At 37.1% G+C, this 20,893-nt stretch overlaps 1 protein-coding gene across 24 annotated transcripts in view; it reads right to left on the bottom strand.

Annotated features, from left to right (window-relative positions):
* The window catches only part of LOC138241535 (focal adhesion kinase 1), a 163,557-nt gene that overhangs the window by 69,962 nt on the left and 72,702 nt on the right, over nucleotides 1–20,893 (bottom strand). For all 24 annotated transcript variants that reach the window (XM_069195128.1, XM_069195116.1, XM_069195123.1 and 21 more), the window contains 2 exons: nucleotides 17,448–17,674; nucleotides 7,044–7,210 (listed from right to left, as the gene is read on the bottom strand). In XM_069195128.1, the coding sequence (XP_069051229.1) occupies nucleotides 7,044–7,210; nucleotides 17,448–17,642 (362 nt within the window). In that variant the 5' untranslated portion in view covers nucleotides 17,643–17,674. The remainder of the gene's footprint in view (nucleotides 1–7,043; nucleotides 7,211–17,447; nucleotides 17,675–20,893) is intronic.

Genomic DNA, 20,893 nt, shown 5'->3' with positions numbered 1-20,893 from the left:
AACCATATACTGTAGTTATACATGTCTGTCACACACTTTCCAATACCCACAATGTCATCAGATCACAAAAAAACCTTGATTTATTACTGAATAAGATTTGGCTCCACCACCAGAGAGTCAAAGGAAGCAAATATGTTCAGCTTCCAACATACATGAAGGCATGAAGAAGTTGTTCTCTTTTGAAGTGGAGCACATTAACTCCTTTTTATACTATTCTCTTTCACCAGACTTGACATTCAAAACCTTAACACACTTGTGCCCAATTAATACTCTCAGTATATCAGTCATAAATGATCAATTAATCAAAATGAGGCTAAAAACACTTATCCACATACTTGATTTTTCTACAAACATAAATGCGTAAATAAATGTTTTGAATACTCAATACATCTCTCATTGTTTTTAATTTGATCTTTTACCGTATCAGAAACGGTAAAAAATGTTTAAGGGACTGTTTCCAATCCTCCCCCTACCATAGGTCCTGCTACACTTAGAGTGAAGTCTGAAATATTGGACCCTGCTGGAGGAGTGCTGATTTATTTTCATTCTGTGAAATGGGCAGTGGGGCTCAGGCCTCCTTTTTAGTATGCGTCACTGGCCTGCCCAACTGCTGTGTAATTGTCCTCTCATTCAGACAGTTCTACAGTGCTACATTTATTCTTCACCTAATGCTCTCATTCAAAAAGATTCTATTCGGTCTTTGCAGAATAAAACTGTTCAGCTTCCACCAATGAGATGGACGAGATGGATGAGATTAAAGGCCGAAGACCCTAATCTGTATGACAGACAGTGCTTGAGGAAAGCTCTAAGCATCATCAAAGACCCCCACGCACCCCAGCTACAGACTGTTTGACCCTCCACCATCATGAAAACGGTACCAGAGCATTCGGGCCTGGACTATCAGACTCGGAGACAGTTTTTACCCCCGCACTATTAAACTATTAAACTCCCAGCCACTCTCACCTTTGATCTGAACCCTTACAGTGCCTTCTCTCTTTATCAAAACTCAAACACAGATTGGAATCTACCTCTACCTCACGTCAAAATGTTCACTTCCCATAATTCTGTATCCTTTATTTAATTCTGTTGAAGTATGATTTTGCACAACTGTTGCTGTTTTGCACATTACCTGTTCTTTTGCACAGAGCCTGTTGTCTCTGTCTTTCTTTTCTAACACAATTGTATTACTTATCGTCTGAGAGCTAATTAAATAGCATCTTGTTATATCATATACCTGTGTGTGAGTATAATGACAAACTTGAACTTGAAAAGAAGAAAACATACTTTGCAGATCACAGTTCATTAAGAAATATTGGTAAAAAAAGGGGTAAATAAATACACCGATCTCAGATGAAAAGCATAGTCTGAACATAGTTAAGTGCAGCTATAGCCAGTTGAAACCAGAGCTCTCTTTGGCTCATGATAACAAATTAGGAAAATGCAACCACTAAAAAAAGATGTCTGAGGTGTTGACTAGGCATGGAAAGAGACAAGAAAAAATAATGCTTGTTATTATTAAGTGAAGAAAACCAGAGAGTGTTCCTTTGAAGCACACTGTATTCTCTAAGAAGTCCAAGTCATGTTTTTATTCCTTTTCTAAAGATCAGCATATGCTTGTTAACATGCAGTATGTTCAGTGTGTGCAGTGTGTTAACAACAGAAGTTTTCTTTTGATGTTTTCAAGTTGGAACCACTTTTATAGGTTTAAAGTGATTAGAAATCAGCAAGTTGTTCAGTTCCATAATGAACTGACTCTTAATACATTGATTCTAGGGAGGTCCTAGACTAAAATGTAATTAAAAATAATTTTAGTCAAGATTAAGAACAAAATGTTTTACTACAGATTTGTTTGATTTCAATAACATGCTGAGGTCTAAACCTGACCACAGGTACATGTTACAGTTTACTGTACGTGTCTCTTTGAAACTGGAATGCAATAAAAACTGTGGATGAACTGGGTTTTAGTCATGTGTAATGTGTTTCCTGTGTTCTCTGTCAAAACGATTTATTTATTCCACGTCGACATACTTGAGCAAGACCAATCTTGTACTGTGCTGCATTTTCAGTACATTGTCTCATTGTTTATACAGTGCAGGTTTTATATCCTCTTTGCTACTTGTAAATAGTATTTTCTGATGTTCTTATACAGCCATTCACACATTTTCCCAATTAATGCAACATGGTATAGTGACTGCCAGACAGGTGCATTGGAACTCCCAGCGTCATTACTGGTGATTATTAGGTTTAAGTTCTCAATCTAATTTTCCCACTACATGTCAACTATCAAAAACCAATAACTAAATGAATCTACCACCTTAAACAAAACAATATATATAATTGCATTAATCTATTAGACATTTGCTTGATTTTTCAGTACTTAAGAATGTCTTCAGTTCTTTTTAGAGGAATAAAAAGTTTTAGACACAAATTATGTCTGATTTATCATTACTTATGAGGTCATAATACAGTATACTGAATAAAGCAGTACCTCTTTCAATGCATTGCTTTGCCTTACAAATATTGAGAAAGTGGTGTGGATTATCTGTTCTAAATCAATAAAGACAGGCTTCAGCATTTGCAATTTTTCAGAGCCAGTCAAAACAGTCATTGATAAATGAAACAAAAGGGCTGCAGTATGAAGAGAGGAATTAACAGCTTTCCCTGTGGGAGTCAATTAGCCTGAATTGGTCTTCCCCCTTGGGCAGCAGCTGCAGGCGTGCAGGTCAGAGGTGAGCTGGCTCATATTGGCAGCAGCCTGTCCCCAGGAGAGCCCGGGAGCTGTCCGCAATCCTTCCCTGCTTCCTCCTCTCTCCCATCCTTCTGCTCACCAGACACCGACTAAAACCTGATAAGCTCTCCCCACCTGGACTTTTAAAAGCACAATTGTTTCACGTGGTAGCAATGAAAAAAAAACCATGTTGAAATAAAAATGGAACAGAGTCTTATGACACCCATCTTCAAATACAAATGCAGATTTAATTGCTCTACATTCATGAAAGAAGACTAAGTAGATAACACAGACGCTAAAGAAGGAATCATGAAAAGTACACAATTATATCAAATTATCCTTCTCATCTCACAAGAAAAAACTTCAGAATACACTACACCGCTGAAATAAACATCCAGGCCACATCATGCACACAGCACTTTAATTTACTTCAAAGAACTGCTGCTGTGCTTGATGCCTGGTGGCTAAAAATACTTTTGTCAGCAACTAATGTGGCTACATTTGCATTATAAGAAAATAATTATGAGAATTTATAATATTCCCTTTCCTCTAGAAGCTGAATATGGAAAGATATGGTAAGAGGCTTTATAGACAACAAACATTAACAGAAAATATAAAAAAAGAAACAGACCAAAGAGAGTATATACATGAAATAGACTTCACACATTCTATAAAGGTTGAAATCAACCTAAAATATATATTTGCCGTGGATTTTAACCACGTAAAAATTGTCTTCCACCTTTGAAGTCATTGCTGTTTTCAGGATGAACCCCAGTTTGTGGACACAGATTTCTTTCAGAAAAAAAAACTTAAATACTTGCCGATTTACAGTAGTTAGAACTCTCTTTACACTTGATCTTCAAGTACAGTATGATCAAACTTTAAACTGCAAAGAGTTGTATCAGCAGTCCTGGACAGTAGACCTAAGGAGCCATGTGATGTTCTGATTTATCATTCCAAGTGAACTTTTAATTGGGTAATTTGCGTAATTTAACCTATTTTAGAGCACGTAATGTTTTAAGGAGTCCTGCAAAGCTTGCTGGATTGAGACCCTCAAAGAGATGAGGTGTCTTAATGAGTTGGTCTACAATACGCAATCAGCAAAATGCCCTACTTTCAGTTATTAGCTCCCTGTGGAGTTCACAGCCAGTGTCATGAAGCAGTGAACACTGAAAACCCCAGAGAAGACCCAAGCAAAGATGCCTGGCACTACATTATTCTGAACTGGAGAACGCTCAGATTAACTTTGTTTCTAACCAGAAGTAGAAAACTCATTTGTGATTTACTGTATGCACACTTACTTGAAGTGGATATTTTTTAAAAGCATATAGCTAAGCATGTTAAAAACACATTGAAAGATTATTTGTTTTAGAATTCTCACAAGCTATATATGGTGTTAAAGTATTCATCAGTATTACTATTTTAATAATCAACTCCTAGGACGAATCAAAGTCTCCTTATAAAAGCACCAGATCTGAGTCTGCGCCATATTTTTGGGCAAATTTATTCAGCTGTAGCTGTGTGACGATGTGTGACCTTCTTTAGCACATTTTAAATCAAGCACATTTGGCTTTCACATTGCTGCACAAACAATCGAACAGCTCCAAGCAAACATCAACCTCACAATAAGACAATACCCTCATGTGGTATCAGGAAGCTGCAGTAACACCACTTCTGCAGAGGGTTTCAGTGCGCGCCAAGCTTTCAAACTTAAGGGTAAAAGTAAACCAGAGAGGGAAATAAATCTGATGAAAACAATAGGGTGCAATGACAGGTTGGGCCAAAAGCATTGGAAGCTAGCATAAGGGTCTGTGCATGCTGCATCTGTGGACTTAAAACGACTGTTTTCAGCCTCTTTAATCCACCACATAGTTGTTTTATCTGAGATCAATTTATAAGGGGTGAGTTTCATCTAATGAAATGTAGAACACATCAGTGTTTTGGGCTGTAAAACACAAGCTTTCCAGAGTGCAGTGAACAGCAAAAAAAGAAAAGAGGAAACTGGCTCCAAAGACCAACCCCCACTGCTGAAGCGATGGTGACGCTTTCTGTCTTCCAAATATGTGCCCACACCGAGTGGCTGTTGGGGGGAAAGCACATGATAAATAGGAGCTGTCTGTCACCTTGTTGGTAGTTCACAGTTGGGCAGATAGCAAATGAAAATGGAGGCTGAAATGGGATTGCCTAGCGCGGTGTCAGCCTCTGGGCATTCTGCTGCTCCAAAAACTAAAGCAATTAACGCTGGTAAACAGCTTACTTCACAACAAACACGGGTCAGATGAAAAACAGCATGGAAGCAGGCAGCTTCAATTCAGGGAAAAGTAACAGTACATACTGCTGGGGAGCTTAGTAGTCACACTCCATTTGTGAGAGAGGAAGAACTACAGTATGTATTGTACTTTTAGAGAAAAGACTGTTCAGGCAATGCAAACTTCAAACGCTCAATACTGCAAAGACTGAATAAAGATACTGAAAGAAAACTGAAAATCTGTTTTGCACAATAAGAAGGATAAGGTGAAACGTCAATGTAGAACAAAAAAATGTCAAATTAATTCAGGAAGGGACATTTGTTTTACATTTTAAATTGCAAAGCGTTTTTTTGCAGTAGTTATTTTATTAATGGCTTTTCGATTTGTGAGATTCTTTGGATGTGAAAGAGCACTTAATTAAAAAGCTATGATTCATCTGTTTGAATAACACAGGGACATGGAATTCATATTTATCTAAAGTTGAATATCTGTAACTTTTTCATTTCCTGTCTTGCAAAAAAAAAGGCAAATTTGAAAGTGCTGATACAATGTCCATCCCACCCAAAGAACTGAATTTATATCTGACTACTTCTAAAATCGTGCTTTGTTTTTCTGCATTTACTATGGTGCAGGTACTAATGGAACAGAAAAAAATAATTTTCTGACCATTGCAATAATATGAACTGATAGACAGCAGGACAGTCCTCACTTTAACTCTAATTATAATCACAATTTCTCGCACAATAAAGTGTGACATGTTTGGAAGGGACATAGGAACGGGTCTAATTAATTCATGAGGCAGGCACTCTGGCAGTGCTGTAGAAATATGTTGTCAACTCAGCTGTAGATTGTGTATGCAAATAGTTTATCAAATCTGCCTGCTGACTCTTACACTTCTTTGAAATAACTGCTTATTTCTAAGTGGGAAATCTAACACCTTATGCTTTTCATAAGGCTTTGTTTCAATTTAGGATTTAAAAGTGAATCACGATTGAATTTTGAAAAACAATAAGTGAAAATTGCAGAACATTGTATGACAGGTTTTCTGGATGCTGTGTGCATTTTACAAACAGTTTTGTGAAGGCACAACCATCACTGGCATTTTTTTAAATCGATTTCTGTAGCCCTTACAAATAAGTGTCATCTTGGTATATTTACAAAAAAAAAGTCCGTCAGCCTTCAGGACAGTAAGTAGGTTTGCAAACGTTTCTAACATTGGTAGAGAAAAGATCACTATTCTTAACCAGAAGAGCACTTTCAAGCCTCAAGAACATAATTAAAGCAGAAAAGTTAAACAGTCAAATTGTGCATCTGCTAATTGTATTTCAAACATTCTATATATAAAGCCATGTCATCAACTCCACTGCACCCACACTCATTACTGACTATGAATGTCAAGTCAATGAGGAATGGTTTAAAAGATGTATTTTCATTTTATGTAATAATACGGTTTAAAAGCACAAACGCTATTTGCACTAAAAGGCATATAATTTTAAATTATGTCTAATGCCCAGCCTCTATGACACCCTTTTCAAGCCCAGAGTATGTCTGCACTCATCAGTTACACATCTTGGCATATGAATGCAAAAGTACTGATTTACAGAAAAGCAGCAATTGCCTATGAAGGGTAATTAAGGTTGACAGGTGTGAAAAACGGATCTATTAACAGTCTTTTAATCCTGAAACTTCACCAACTGCAGCAGCTAAAAATATGATGAGTAATGATAGTAGATATACTTCTACAAAAAAAACTAGCTTGTTGCCTATCAGAAAAGCAATGGGGGTTACTTAAATGCGCAACATACTGTATTACACTGTTAAAACATGCATTTTGATATAAATCAGATTTCTCTATTTTAGAGCCAAGGAAAAAGATTCATCCACCAAAACAATATTTGAGAATAAAGGCAAACTAAGGCTAGTTGAGCAAATTAGAGTAGCGCAACATATTTATATCATTAAACAGATATTGTGGCTCGACTGCAGTGTCAATCCTAGGATTAAATGTATGAATCTGAGGCACACTTCCTCCACTGGGAGATCAGGTATACCCTGCGATTGCTTACCTCCACTCCTCCTGGGGATGGTTCAGCTCGTATTTCTCCCTCACATGCGACACTCCCATGTCCGGGTGAAGCCAGTGGATCTCCTCCGACTGCAGGTGACTGAGGCGGAGTCCATAACAGGACACACACTTCACTTTATGGATGTCCACAATCTTCTGTATTATGCCCTGTCCAGACAGAATCACATATTAACAATCAGCCCCGCTACATTTTCATTCTTCCTCTAAAAAATAAACCATATATTCAACTTCTGAACTACCCTTTATGCACAGCGTGCAGTAATATACCTACTTGCCTAGGAAAAGATAACCAAAATTCTACTAATATTAAGAAATCTGTTTAACCATTTTCATTCTTTTCAGCTTTAGCACAAAGTACACTCTTTTCATTATGTACTGTGTCATATACCAGAAGGAGGTGAGCGAAGAGTTACTCCTGCCTAGTGAACAGTATGGACAAGAAAATTAAGTATAGAGGTTTGATGACTCTGTCCTTTCAGTACTGTTTCCTATAATTAATTTATTGCTGTATCATCAGTTATTTTCCTCAATTTTAATATTCTTCGTGCTTCAGCGTAAACATGAACATTTTGCTGTGTCATTACAAAATACCCCTTCTTTACATATTAGTCATTCCCTTAACACGGTTCTGTCAAATTTTTCTAGGATTTTTCAAGGACATTTTTTTTCTTTTTCATGACCTTTCCAATCCTTGAAATTAATTTGTAATTTCCCAGGTTTTCCAGGACATATGGGAATCCTCAGGAAATGATCTGGGGCAGGCCCACAAAAAATACGATTTTTCCCTCATTTTCCACTTTCCATTATTTATTATGACTTCCACAGACCATCCAATGCAGATGGGCCCACTTCTAAATTGCATGTAATTAAATAACCTAACAACCTAGCCAAAATTCAACAGGAATTGCACATTTAGCGCGTAAAGGTCGAGAGATGTCCTACTTTTCTACAAATATGATTGCAGCGGCCTCGTTAGATATGTGAACTAACATGATACTAATGATTCCTCCAGGGAACGCTGTCATTCTTGAAGTGGTATAAGCTATGCAGCATCCTGCCTTACTGCAGGAACCAAATTACTTCAGCTTCTTGGCTATCGGATGCAACAGCAAATGCTGCTCAGGGGAAAATATTCTCTAATTATATAATACTATCTGACAATTCCAGGTCACTAACTTGGTTCCATTTCAAACAGTCAAAGGTGTAAATAATGAGGAAAAGAACTATCGGTTTACATTTTTGTTAGAAAGTTATCTTACTGTACTTATTTTTAAGCTCAGGTATTCGTGCTATTTTAATATTGATGTTTTCAGGCCTCGCCTTTTTACCTTTTTAACATCACCATCGACAAGCACATCAACTTAAGCAAAGTATTGTTATCACCACAAATGTGTTCCACTGTGTACTTGAAGTTAATTGCCTTAGTTCTCATCCACATTTTGAGGCAAACAAGTGTTGTAAAATAAGAAGTTGATTTAAAGACTTCCCTGAGCCATCTCATTACGGGTTTTTACCGTCTCAGTTCAAAATGGAATAAAATTGTACCTGGCAATTTAACATTGCAAACTAGTGCTCATTACATGTCTGTGAACAAGTTCTGCTCTGTGGGATTCTTCCCATGACATCACTTTGTGAAAAAAAGTTCTAAAAGCTCTTGATGTTACAGTAGTTAATTTAACTATAATGGTCATTCTCCTTCAGGGTATGTTAAATTAATGGAGACTGCAACAGTAGTGCAAAGATTACATAACCAGACCTTTCAAAATTCTGTTTAGTAGCAATATTAACTAAAATAACACTTAACAGTGTGCCAACTTTTATACCACATAACTCACAAATGTCTTGAAATGAAAATAAAAGGTAATGTTAAAATTATATGTTGCAATGTAATCAAAATGCGTGCATACCACTTATTAACTGGATTTGCAATACAGCACAAAAAGATATTGATAGCACAGTGCTGTAAGGTTGTATTTATATGCGGGTGCTATATGTTAACTTTCCTAAGCATAGCTTTTTACTACTTCATTAAAGCTGAAACCAAACTTTTTGAGATATGACTGTCTCTCTCAAAAAAAAAAGCAAAAGAAAACATACACATATATATTTAAGATTTTTTTTAATGTATCCTAAGCCTGCAGGCGAGCATAAGAAAAACATCTGAAATGCTGTTGTCCCAGTTCTTCACTTGAAAAAGCTCTCAGTGGCCCAGACGAGTTTTACTGATTCAACTCCATAACATAAACATAAGACTTTAAAGAGCAGGAAAGGGAAGAAAAAAGGTCCCATCTAAACAACACAACAAACAGGATGTCAATAGTAAAACAGAAGGCAGAATCTAGCTTCCAAATTCTCCAGGCGAAGAACAAGACAAAAATCTTCCTGGCAGTCCTCCTTGTTAGATGCACACTACGGTGAGATCCAGAATTGGTAAAAGTGCGAAAGAATTTGAGGAGCTTTTATCATATAAGAAAGTACAGGAAAAAATGTTTTGTGCAACCAGTGATTAAGAGAAAGCAACCCTCTGTTTTTGCTCTGAGTATACAAATTTAACCTGCAAAGAAATGTGGATTTTCCACTCTGTGAACGGGGCTAACTCATTTTGATCTATTTGTTAGAATGAGAAAAGGAACAGCACTGTTCACTATTAACAGCATTACTGAACACAAAATAAAGCACAACAGACAGGACAGAAATGGTTCCTATGCATTAAGAGGAGTTATGTGGAATGTTTAACAATAATAATCGCTTACACTTATATAGCGCTTTTCTGGACACTCCACTCAAAGCGCTTTACAGGTAATGGGGACTCCCATTACCTGTTTACTTAATGCTTTAATACTGACCCTCACACATTTACAAATGCAGCATTCTCTCATATGCAAAAAGAGCTAAGATCGGAACATTCACATGAACTGAAGTATCTCAATTTCATTCTTCAACATTTTTACATTATGAAATTATGGGGTTAATATGTAAAAGTGCAGTTCTTCAAAACCAAAAGCTTAAAATATTATTGGCTACATTAAAAACTTAGAATACTCTACAGCTGAAGAAACATTAAAGCGTGCCAAATGTAGAATGGGAGCAAACTGGCATCAAAAATCATTGAAAAGGCTATTGGGTGCTTCACTGATCATTTTTCTTTTATTTTACTGAGTCCTGAGAATTGTTTCCCCAAAGCTGTACTTGTATATAAAGAATAAAATTGGCAAGAAAAACTGATGCATAAATTAACAGAACAATACGGAGAATCCATACAACTGCAGTTGCCATATGAATCAGTATTCCGCTGATATAAAGAATCAGCAAACACTTCTTAATGGCAGAACTCAGTTTTAACACGTACACTAAAATAGTTACAGAGAACTAAATGTATTTTCACCCTTAAAGTTAATTATATAATGCTAGCAGAAAAAGAGATCTCCCCCTTTTGCACTCCTCGTATAAAATGATTCCAAGGGTGACAATGTATGACTGGTATGATTAGTTTGCACAGTGATGTGTGTAAAGCTGTGAGAGCCATGCTAGTTGGTTCTGATCACCCTGCTTTGATGCCATGGTCCAGTGAAAAAGATGGAAGGATTTCTCCAAACCACCATCACCTGGCTGCAGCAACTATACCACATGAAAGGAAAACACCCATGAGTGAGCCTGTGCTATGTCAACTTCAACATCCCAGACACCAAGGATCATGAGATGTAGTGAGGGAATCTCAGGGATCACTTATTGTATGAACAGCAACAACTATGGCTGCTAACAAAACTGGGTGTCTAAGAAGACCCATAAACTGGAATGACAAAACCATAATGCGATGTCACCTGGCTACCCAAGCTACCCTATTGTCTAGTGTGGCTTTTTCTCACGATGGCCTGATCAGTCTCTCATTCAGCGGAAAAGACATAGGCGTGAAGGCTGTTAATGTCAGTATTAGGAACTGGCAAATTTTTGTTGACAGTGAACTCACTGCGCGATGTCATTATACAGTTCACAACCTGAGAGAATTTATCCACCTGTTGATGCTACTCAATAATATTTAGTCCCACATTCCAGCACCTGATTCTGTATTTACAGAACCAAACTAAACAGTTGGGGGATAGGTTTTAAGATGCACAATGTCAAAGCCACTAAATAACACTGTTGATCTGGCAGCTGCTTTACGGAATGAATGAAGAAACATTCACATAGACAATCCAAGACTATGCCACACAAATTACAATGGCTAAGTTCAAGGTGATGTTAAAACAGGAGGTACTGATTACTTACATAGGGAAAACCGAAAATCCCCTATGCCCAGAGCAATGCCAAAAATGTCAACATTGTCAGAAATATTCTTACAAAGAATAAAATACAAGTATAAGATAAATAATACAGGCTGATTGGATAGTTCTCCTTTAAAAAACGTCCTGCAAGAGCTCAGCATTCCCAGAAGTAGGAATTCTCTCATGTGGCTAAAGGGAAGTGGCCTCTTAGCCTGCAGATGAAAGGCTGACCATCCATCCTGTTTTGGTTCACTGCATCAGGAACTTCTTTAATTAACAACATAAGCGTGTCTTTGATTGTTGTTGCTCTGGCTAAATTATTTAGAAGTTAATCTTGTCATGTTCAATGTGAATGAGAAAACATGAATCCAGGTGAGACTTCACTATCAAATACTACATACAAACCTTAGGTGCTTCAGAAAGCAAAACAAAACAAACGACTGCTCTAGAACAACCAAAATAATCTCAAATTACCTTATAGGAATGGAATTTAATATGCAAAACAGCTCAATCAATACAACACCATCAACTATTATAAAAACACTTTACAAATCCTTCAACAATCATCCAACAGGTTTAAACTGATTCTGAAGTGTGGAATAGCACAGACATTCTTAAATTGCTTCAACCAAATTTGAAGACGTTATGAGATTTAAAATATATGACGGAACTCAAAATGTGGAGTTTTTATGCTCTAATTCTAAAGATTAACGATTTGTTTTATTTTCATAACTTTATATACAAAGTACTTAGAGGAGTATGTTTTCAGCAGAGGTACAATCCGTTGTGTGCAGTATCAATTTAACACCACAAAGAAAGGAAAAACCTCATACTTTTAAGGTGCAGGGTATCAGTTTTATTGATTGGATTCCACTTACCAGGAAAGACTACTTAACTCGCCTCATCATTTCCACGAGCTCCAGAAAAACACAAGTGCTTTGAAAACAGACTACAATGCACAATACCAAAAAAAGAGAGACTTGATAATAAAACATAAATTCCCCTATAGATCAGCACAGTACAACTAAAATCTTTCATTACCTTCTTAATACCATGCACACTGCAAAACACCTAATCAGTCAAGGAACATGCAAATTGGCTGTATTCTCCAGTACTTCTTGCAAGCCCAGGACTCCTCTAAAACCCCTGCCCTGTCGACTCTCCAATGGCCAACTTACAAAAGCATGCTGGTAAGAAAGAGCAGATCTGTAAGCAGAGACTGAATCTAAATTAAAACCATTTACATGCAAATACAAATTGCCTAAGCCTAACCCCCAATAACTCACAGTGCTCTTGTTTGTTCTAAGGCTTTACTGTACAGCTATAGGAGGAGGGGGGTTTAAACTGATGGATGACTTTTTCCGCAGTACTGAAATTAAAAACGTTAATCTTATAGAATGTGACACTGAATCATTATGGTCTTAGAAAAGCCGTTTGGCAATATTCATAAAACCTCCACTTTAATCAGACCTGAATCTGAATAAGAATCACCTGAGGAAGGAGCTCAAGAGTAACATAACATCACTTACTTCTGACTGTTGAAACAATAAACGTTCAAAAACCACAACAATAATAAGAGCCCCTTTAAATCATCAGCAATTGAGCCTTTTCTGATTTGATGAGTTTTTCGTCAAGCCAGCCAGATAAGAAGAGATCTTGAGGATGATTAAGAAGCTTACGCAGCAGTGATTGCTCAAGAAGAGGAAATACACTGTCAGCCTGAGTAACTATTAGACAGGCAGGCTGCATCAAATGTCCACTACTGCCAACAAGTAATATAATGCAACTATTCTGTCCATATTTAAGAGATTCTTTTGTAGCTCGTAGGCTGCCTTCAAAGGTCACCTTTATTACAGAGTCTCCCAAGCGGCTCAAGCAGTAACAACCTTGCTCCAGTACAGGTTGACCTCTATGATCCAGGCATTGTGGGCCGGAAACTTGGGTCAAGTTACTAGCCAGCTGCAGTTGTATGTTTCTGACCTGGGTAGGTACTGTATATTATAGAAAATGAGAGAATGGTAAATGTAAACTCATTTTCTTAATAAGATTGTAAGGAGATTTGTAACAAAAAATGTGGTGTTCAAAGAGACAATTCATAGAAGTCAATTCAAGAAGCTGCCCTTGATTAAATGCAAATACAACTTTTTGTATGACCACGTTGATTACTGATATGTTTAATAATTCAGCCATGCTGTTTCCTGAGACCTATCCCAGCATACATCACATATGACATTTTCCTAATGGTTTTGCCTGCATACAAAACCTTCCTTTGGAGGAAATAATATCTGTTAATGAGATCTGGTTTGCAGATTGAAAAATACCCTATACATGTGAATTCACTGTATTAAGTGAAGTTATTTAATATTAAGGGAATTCATAATTAAGTAACCCATCTCTCATATGCTACTTCAGCATGAACCGGGGTAGCATGCACTATCTACAATAAAAAAACAATTTCAGTAGACAAGCAGGAAGTTTCTCCACAGAAAACCAGCTATTGAAGAAATCCTCGAAATATAGTTATACATGTAACTATAATTATATTATTTCCTTTGGAACCAAAACACTTGCTGCATGAAAGATGCTCTTGACACTATAATTATACAGGATATTTAAGGTAGAAGAGGATATAAACAGGAAATCCTTGAATTCATTGTCAATTCAAATCCTGCAGATACTGAAAAGTTAACACTCCAGTGGCTGCAGCAGGATGGCTAAAATTACAGCCAGCAGTAACAGACAAGCTAAAAACTGGATAAATAATAGCATTTCTTGTTAATTGTACACTGGTTAGTTAGGAATAATCAGACATGAAAACACGCCGAAACACCAAAGCAGCACAATATTGTGTTCCATTGTAGATATTTACATCTTTACTGTGCCCTTAAGCTGCCAACAATTCAAATATACAGAAGAGACCACAGAATTTTCATTATTCTGCTGCAAAAATAAAATAATGCGGTGTTTAGCAAAACTTAATTTGTGTGACAAGTTGATTAATTACTGGTGTTAGAACAAAGAGTGCTCTTTTATCACCATCTGAATAGCACTGTGACTTTTCCCTTGCTCTGCACTTCTGCTCTAATACCTCTTTACTGTCTGTAATAAAGAAGAAGTACACAGTGCTTAATTACAAAGTTCTATTTTTTTATGAAAATAAAAGTGAACTTTACAGGAATGTAAAAAGTCAGATGCAACAACATTTTGGTTGATTTTTAACTGTAAGGAGTGCCTTACAGTTTTACCACACTGTAATTGTTTTGGAAGATAAGTAAATCATGAGTGTGGGACTGAAAAAGATATGCCCCAACTCCAGGTTCCTGTCACCCAGTGATGGTAACAGTAATATTCAACTAGATTGGCTAAGTCTGATCAGAGCACTGTCAGTGAATGAAAGGTTACATCAGGTACTCTGCACTAGTGTGAATTAGGAGAATTTAGATTTGCTTGTTTCTCTAGTGTTCAGTAAAACTATTTGTACACACTACACTGTCCTACTGACACAATAACAAACAAGGAGAAATATGACAATTCTGTAAACCTTAGAGTGCTATTCTCAAACCCAGAATTTCAGGAAATGCGTATGAATTCATCTCAACCCATGAAGATGCTCACTCACAGAGAACTCTGAACTCTACAGCCCGTAGCTTGGCCTATAACGTTAGCTGACTGTAAACAGGATTCCAGAGAAACCTGTGGGACTAACACTATAAGCCTGCTAATTATTGTTGTGGGTGATTCATGCGGATATTTTGAGAAATGGCTCGGTGTGATGCTTGGGTCAAAAAGCTGCTAGGATACAGACAGGTAAGATGATACAGATAACCATTTGTAACCCTTCTTAAGATCTAATTAAAATATGATATTGGTCCATAAAAGTGCAGTAACCCCAAATTATTACATGCAAAAGACTTTAGTTTACCACCACATAGGTGTATTTTGACTTTCTGTACACTCTATTATGCCAAACAAAGACAGTCCTGTAACACATTTATCAAATTACTATTACCTTACTTTAAAACAACCTTTGACCAAAATTATGAGCCAACTTAAGTAACGCCAATGTTATTACTACAAAATGTCAAAATGTATGGCATGAACAGCAACTGAATATTAGCTATAGAATTCTGTCAGTATGATGGATCTGAAAACTGACTCATGGGTTTAAAATAGACCAACCTCTACTGTATGTTCCTTTACAAAAAATAACTGAAAATGCTGCAGAGTGACAGCAAGTGTGGATAGATAATGAATAACTGCAGTAGGGAATGAAAATCTGGTAGGCAGACAGAGGTCAAGAACTGATCCCCTCCAATGTATATACACTGGCAAATAAAGAAGTCAAATACATTTTCATTTTGATGGGAAACAGAAATCAATATATTTCTTGTGACAGCTTTAATTTACTACCTATCAAGTGAAGCAAAGCATATCAGTAACAATTATTAATGACTCAGAGTCTAGCGCAACTAACCCGTGTTGAATTTTTATTACCTAAAAGCAACCTAATGCAAACCTGATTACTTTAACCTTCAAATATACTGAAATGCTCTAGAAACTCGGCTTATCAACCCTAATTAATTATTCCATGCTAAATGACTAACATGTTTGAGAGTGGTGTAAAAGAAAATATTAGAACGCGTGTTCCTTTTATGAATTTCATATTTCTCAAGTCCATCATCACAAGCGACCCCTCTCCCTGATGAGGATGATGGGAAGTCTAATTCTATCCCAGAAGCGTAGGGCTCTAGGCAGGAGTGAAAGCATGTGACTTCTCTCCCACTGGATGGGATGACATAGGAGAAAAGCTAGTTGTACCCAGCTAATATGTCTTTGTGAGGTAGGAGGAAACCAAAGCATTCAGTCAAAACTCACATGAACCCAGGGAGAACATCCAAACACTTCATAGATATTTTTAGAAAATATTAACAGAAATATTGACATAGAAAATATTGACACAGCTGTGAAGTATTAAGCTGTGCTAGTTAAAGCCTTTTTGAAGAAAATGCAATTGTTTACTAATGATCTCTTTGTAAGATTAAAATGGCAACGGTCACGATTACAGTATGATATTGGAGACATTTCTCGGTTCATACAAATGCACAGAAAATACTGGTATTAAATACAAAATCAACCGCTGCCCCACCAGGCAAATGGAGAAACATTATTGCAGACATTGCTACCCACGTGTTCAGTAATTCGGTGCTTGAGCTGTCCAGATAGTGCATTGCACTATTGCAACATTTGTGCAGCTTGTAGGGGAGCCAACTTCATGGAGCTACCCTGAAGACACGAGAGAAGGCACCTCTAATCACTAAATCACTGTGCTGCCCTAGATCCCGAGCATGAAATGGAAAAAGTGTCACAAGAAAGGTGTGCTTGTCAGTTTGCATATGTTAAGGTGATGTGTGAGCACATAGAATGAACACAAGCTTACAGACTGAGTGGACATATATTGCTGTGGTATGTGTGCACTCTAATACTCTGCTGTTTGTAGACAAGGTATTCATCCTCAGGTATTCATCACTTATATAGGGGCACCTAAATTAAATGTGCCATGTACAGTATATCAAACTTCTTTGAGAGATTAAATGATATCAAAATGAAAACATACATGCCCAACTAATGTACTAATTAAACCAAAAACAATTTATTGTAATACTTATCTATCTTGGGTTTCAACCTGTTTAACCTCATTTTTAGAGGTCATTTTTAGATCGCTGAAACATACACAAAGGAGTAAAAACCACAAAGCACTAAACTCATGGCAAAGGATCTTAAAAGCAAACAAAAAAATAAATCTGTTCGCAGAGTATCTACCTCGGAAGACTTCCGAAATAAATGAGATTTTCGGACCAATTCGGGCCTGAAAATCAAATGAGCTAAATGCTCTTTTCTGATCTCTCTCTATTTTGGCGGCTTCGTTTCGGTTTTTAACTCTTCTTCTTAACTATCCTTTAACTACACCTTTATAGGTGCAAATGAAAAACAACCTTCAACCTGCACAATACTTTCCACAGAGACAGCCCGTATTAAGTCGGCTTAGGAACACTGTTATCCGGGTGTTTGCAGTAGACAAACTCTTGTCCCCTGTCGGGGCGTGGGAGTTGCCGAGAGCTCACCCTGACGTCGGTGGCGTCCCCGTGGCGGATGTTGCTGGCCCAGGTGCTGGGCTCGCTGTTGCTCTCGAAGTAGTGGAAGACCTTGAGCACCCGGTCCAGGGCCCCCGGCGAGCGCTCCATCCCCATGCTGAGCCGAGACTTGGCCCCCAAGCCCAGAGCGTGGTTCAGGTTAGGGTCCAGGTAAGCTGCTGCCATGCCTTTGCTGGGTGCTAGGTGTCTGTCATATTCTACAAGCAAAAAGAAAATGTATTGATATAGTTAATATATTGGTTTGTTAAACACCACATTATTCTGAGAAAATACAAATTTCATTTCGCAGTGTACTACAGTATTAACAGATATCCCCAGCAGGCTCAGTCCTTGATACTGTATGCTGGCTAAAATTGAATTAACATCTGATAGGAACAGTGGCAATACAAATGTTGAGCATTGTAAATATTACAGGAGATCACTGACTTTATTCTGCTGGATGCTGTGGATTTATTTTGCAGTTTCTCTATTTTGATACGAACTATACGCTCAGGATCGCTTTCATTTGTACTTAATTTATATCCTATTCTGAATATAAAGAAAACAAACAGAAAAAAAAATAGTGGACAAAGATAAGCACTGTTTATTCACTATTTAAAAAAAACAGTTGAAAGGAACCATCAAGGGTTGATATAAAGACAAGGCTATGAAAAGGTTGTTTTTTTGTCCTTGACACACTCTGAAATACACTAACACAAACCACGAGAAGGAAATATTTATCCACGACATATAAGCACCCAGACCTCAGTGCCCTTATACTGTAGTTCTAACAAAGATAAGAAAAAGTTCCCTGTAAAAGACAGTAGGTCAGATAAATTACTTAAATCAGTTCAGATTTCACAACTACTATAATACAACACTACATTTTACTAGTAAAAAAATTAACTTTTTTCCAAAGTAATGAAAGCCAAAAGTAACATGAAAAATGCCATAAACCTACAAATCCTTGAATTTAAAAAGGACAGTACATACTGCACTGGAAATGGATACAGCAGATTATACATACAGACTACTTATAAAACCCATTTTGATTTAAAATGACCAAAGAAAACCCATAAAAACAAGGCCATATGGGGTTTCATTTTTAAAATCTTGATCCTGGCTCAGAGCAAGATTTGAGGTCAAACAACACTGTCTGTTTGCTGTTCACTGAGCTAATCCATGCTGTAAGAAAGTAGTGCAGGAAGTCAACTATATCTGACCAGCAGTTGTTCCCATTCTGACTTACACATATCCCATAATTAAAAATGAAGTTTCACGAGTAGATTCCTTTGAGGCATTAACGTTGAACACTAAGTGTTCAAACCGAAGGGGCTCCATCAAACATTCCTTTAATTAAGAAGGGCGGATGAGCACTGGGCTCATGCATCCCCCCACTCTTCAAAGAGAAGGCAGGAGGTGAAATATCCTGCCCTGCACTCCGGGATTAGGCGATATTGCAGAAAGAGATAATGTTCTGAATATAAACCATGGAATGTGAGAATACCCACTGAAACTCCTAGTCCTCTTTGCTCATGTGTGTAAAGGAGTAATGAGGTGGAAAGTCAGAAAATATTACAGTACAGTATATACAGTTTAGTATGTGCCAATGCACAGAGCACCAAAACAAATGCCACTTAGAAGTCCGACAAATTCACAGGATTTTTGCAGCTGGTGTAGTGATATTTTATCAAACAGACACAGACATACGTAAGTTCATTATGCTAACATTTGTACTGTAAAACTCGTAGGCTAGTACAATGTACTAGGGGGCACTGCTGAAAGTAATACAAGCTGTACAGTACATCTGTGATAGATGCTTTGCACCAGGTTGCAGATGCTGTCTTGTGAGATTCTGTTCCATTCCTAGCCAGCAGAATGGGCAAGAGATGAGGTCTAAGAGCACCTCCCCCCCCCCAATCGATTTTGAGGTGAGATGTCAAGTCTCCCAGATTGTAGCCCAACACTGACAGACTGTGTTTGCATGTTATGTATTGTATTACCCGCTTCAAAACGTCTCCAGACAGCACATGGTGTTTTTTTTACTTAGTCCAGCATCCACCATACTGCACCAAAGGCACAATTCTAATTGTTCTCTTGTCAAGGACATTGGTTACTTGGTTTTCCTTCCTTGATTTTACCAGACTTAACACTGAATAGGTTACGTCACTTGTTCCAATCTATTTCAATCTATTTCATTGAGTCATTCAAGTGTTTCACTGTGAGTCACAAAAAGTGATCAATACAACACCATAAAACTTATCAAAGTTCAACATGCTTAAAAGGTAGCTAAGCCATGGATAACCAATTTGTTTACACTGTATTCATACAAATGCAGAAAGCATTCATAATTTAAAACCTGAGATTCTGTGATCTGTGTGATGTGATGGGAGAAACTGTCCTCCATTCAAGTTTATCTTTCACAGCCTGCTGTCTGGAGTCAAAACAAAGCAGCCGCTTATTATAAAATAAAGAGGTAAAGACACAGCCCAGGGGAAGACACACAAACAAATAATGTTTATCACTTCATCTAAAATAGCTGTGAAGCTTCTGGGGCAGTCCTGCAGTATCAGATTTAATGACAGTACCAGAAAGAACACAAAGGTTTCATTGTTATTACTGTCATAACTTATTTCAATAAGACAAGATAATGTATCAAATGTTGACCATGAGGTTTCTAAGCACAATGTATAATTCTAAACTGTGTATTGAAATATATATGTAGTGTAAGTTCATAATTTACGCAGAATAAGAGCAATTCAATAATTATGCACAAGCCAGAAATTATGCACGAACCGGACAATTTAATAATTATGCACAAGCCGGAAACTGCCAGTGACAATCTTATACATACGATTTATCAGTGACCCAATTCTGTTCATTTTCTAGCTGTGGCAGTGGAAGGAATCTCACAGTGACCCGGAATACAGTCATGCAAGTTAAAAAGTAACAACATGAGGTTGACATGTCAGAAAGATATGATCAATAAAATTACCTTGCTCAATTGGTGCTATAAGGTTGTGAAATGAAAGTATATTGTAAAAGGTGCATGGAGAGAAAAGAACAATATAACAATGTGGAGATATGTTAACACCATCAGTATCAAATCCATATTTATAGCACTGAATTATCCTCATTAGAATGCTGATTTGACAAAAAAGTCAAATGAAAATTTATTTTGTTCATTCATGTATCCCTAGCTTTTACAAGGCAGTATTATAAACCTCATTAAGACAAAGATGTCTGATAAGCAGATATAGAATAAAGGAGGAAATTAATTTAGTAGCTTTAATCTTTTATCCTCAAAACATTAATAAAGACCAGGTGGTAAAACGTATCATAAAGAAAGTAGGATAAATATGCTGAGTGAATTTTAAATCTACAGTTTTATTTTCAAAAGACTGTCCTGTTTAAGAGTAAATGCTGCCACATAAAAT

The sequence above is a fragment of the Lepisosteus oculatus genome, chromosome 10, assembly GCF_040954835.1.
Source record: "Lepisosteus oculatus isolate fLepOcu1 chromosome 10, fLepOcu1.hap2, whole genome shotgun sequence".
Classification (NCBI taxonomy): domain Eukaryota; kingdom Metazoa; phylum Chordata; class Actinopteri; order Semionotiformes; family Lepisosteidae; genus Lepisosteus; species Lepisosteus oculatus.
The sequence above is the reverse complement of the archived record's forward strand: the minus strand, read 5'-3'. Positions and strand labels throughout refer to the sequence as shown.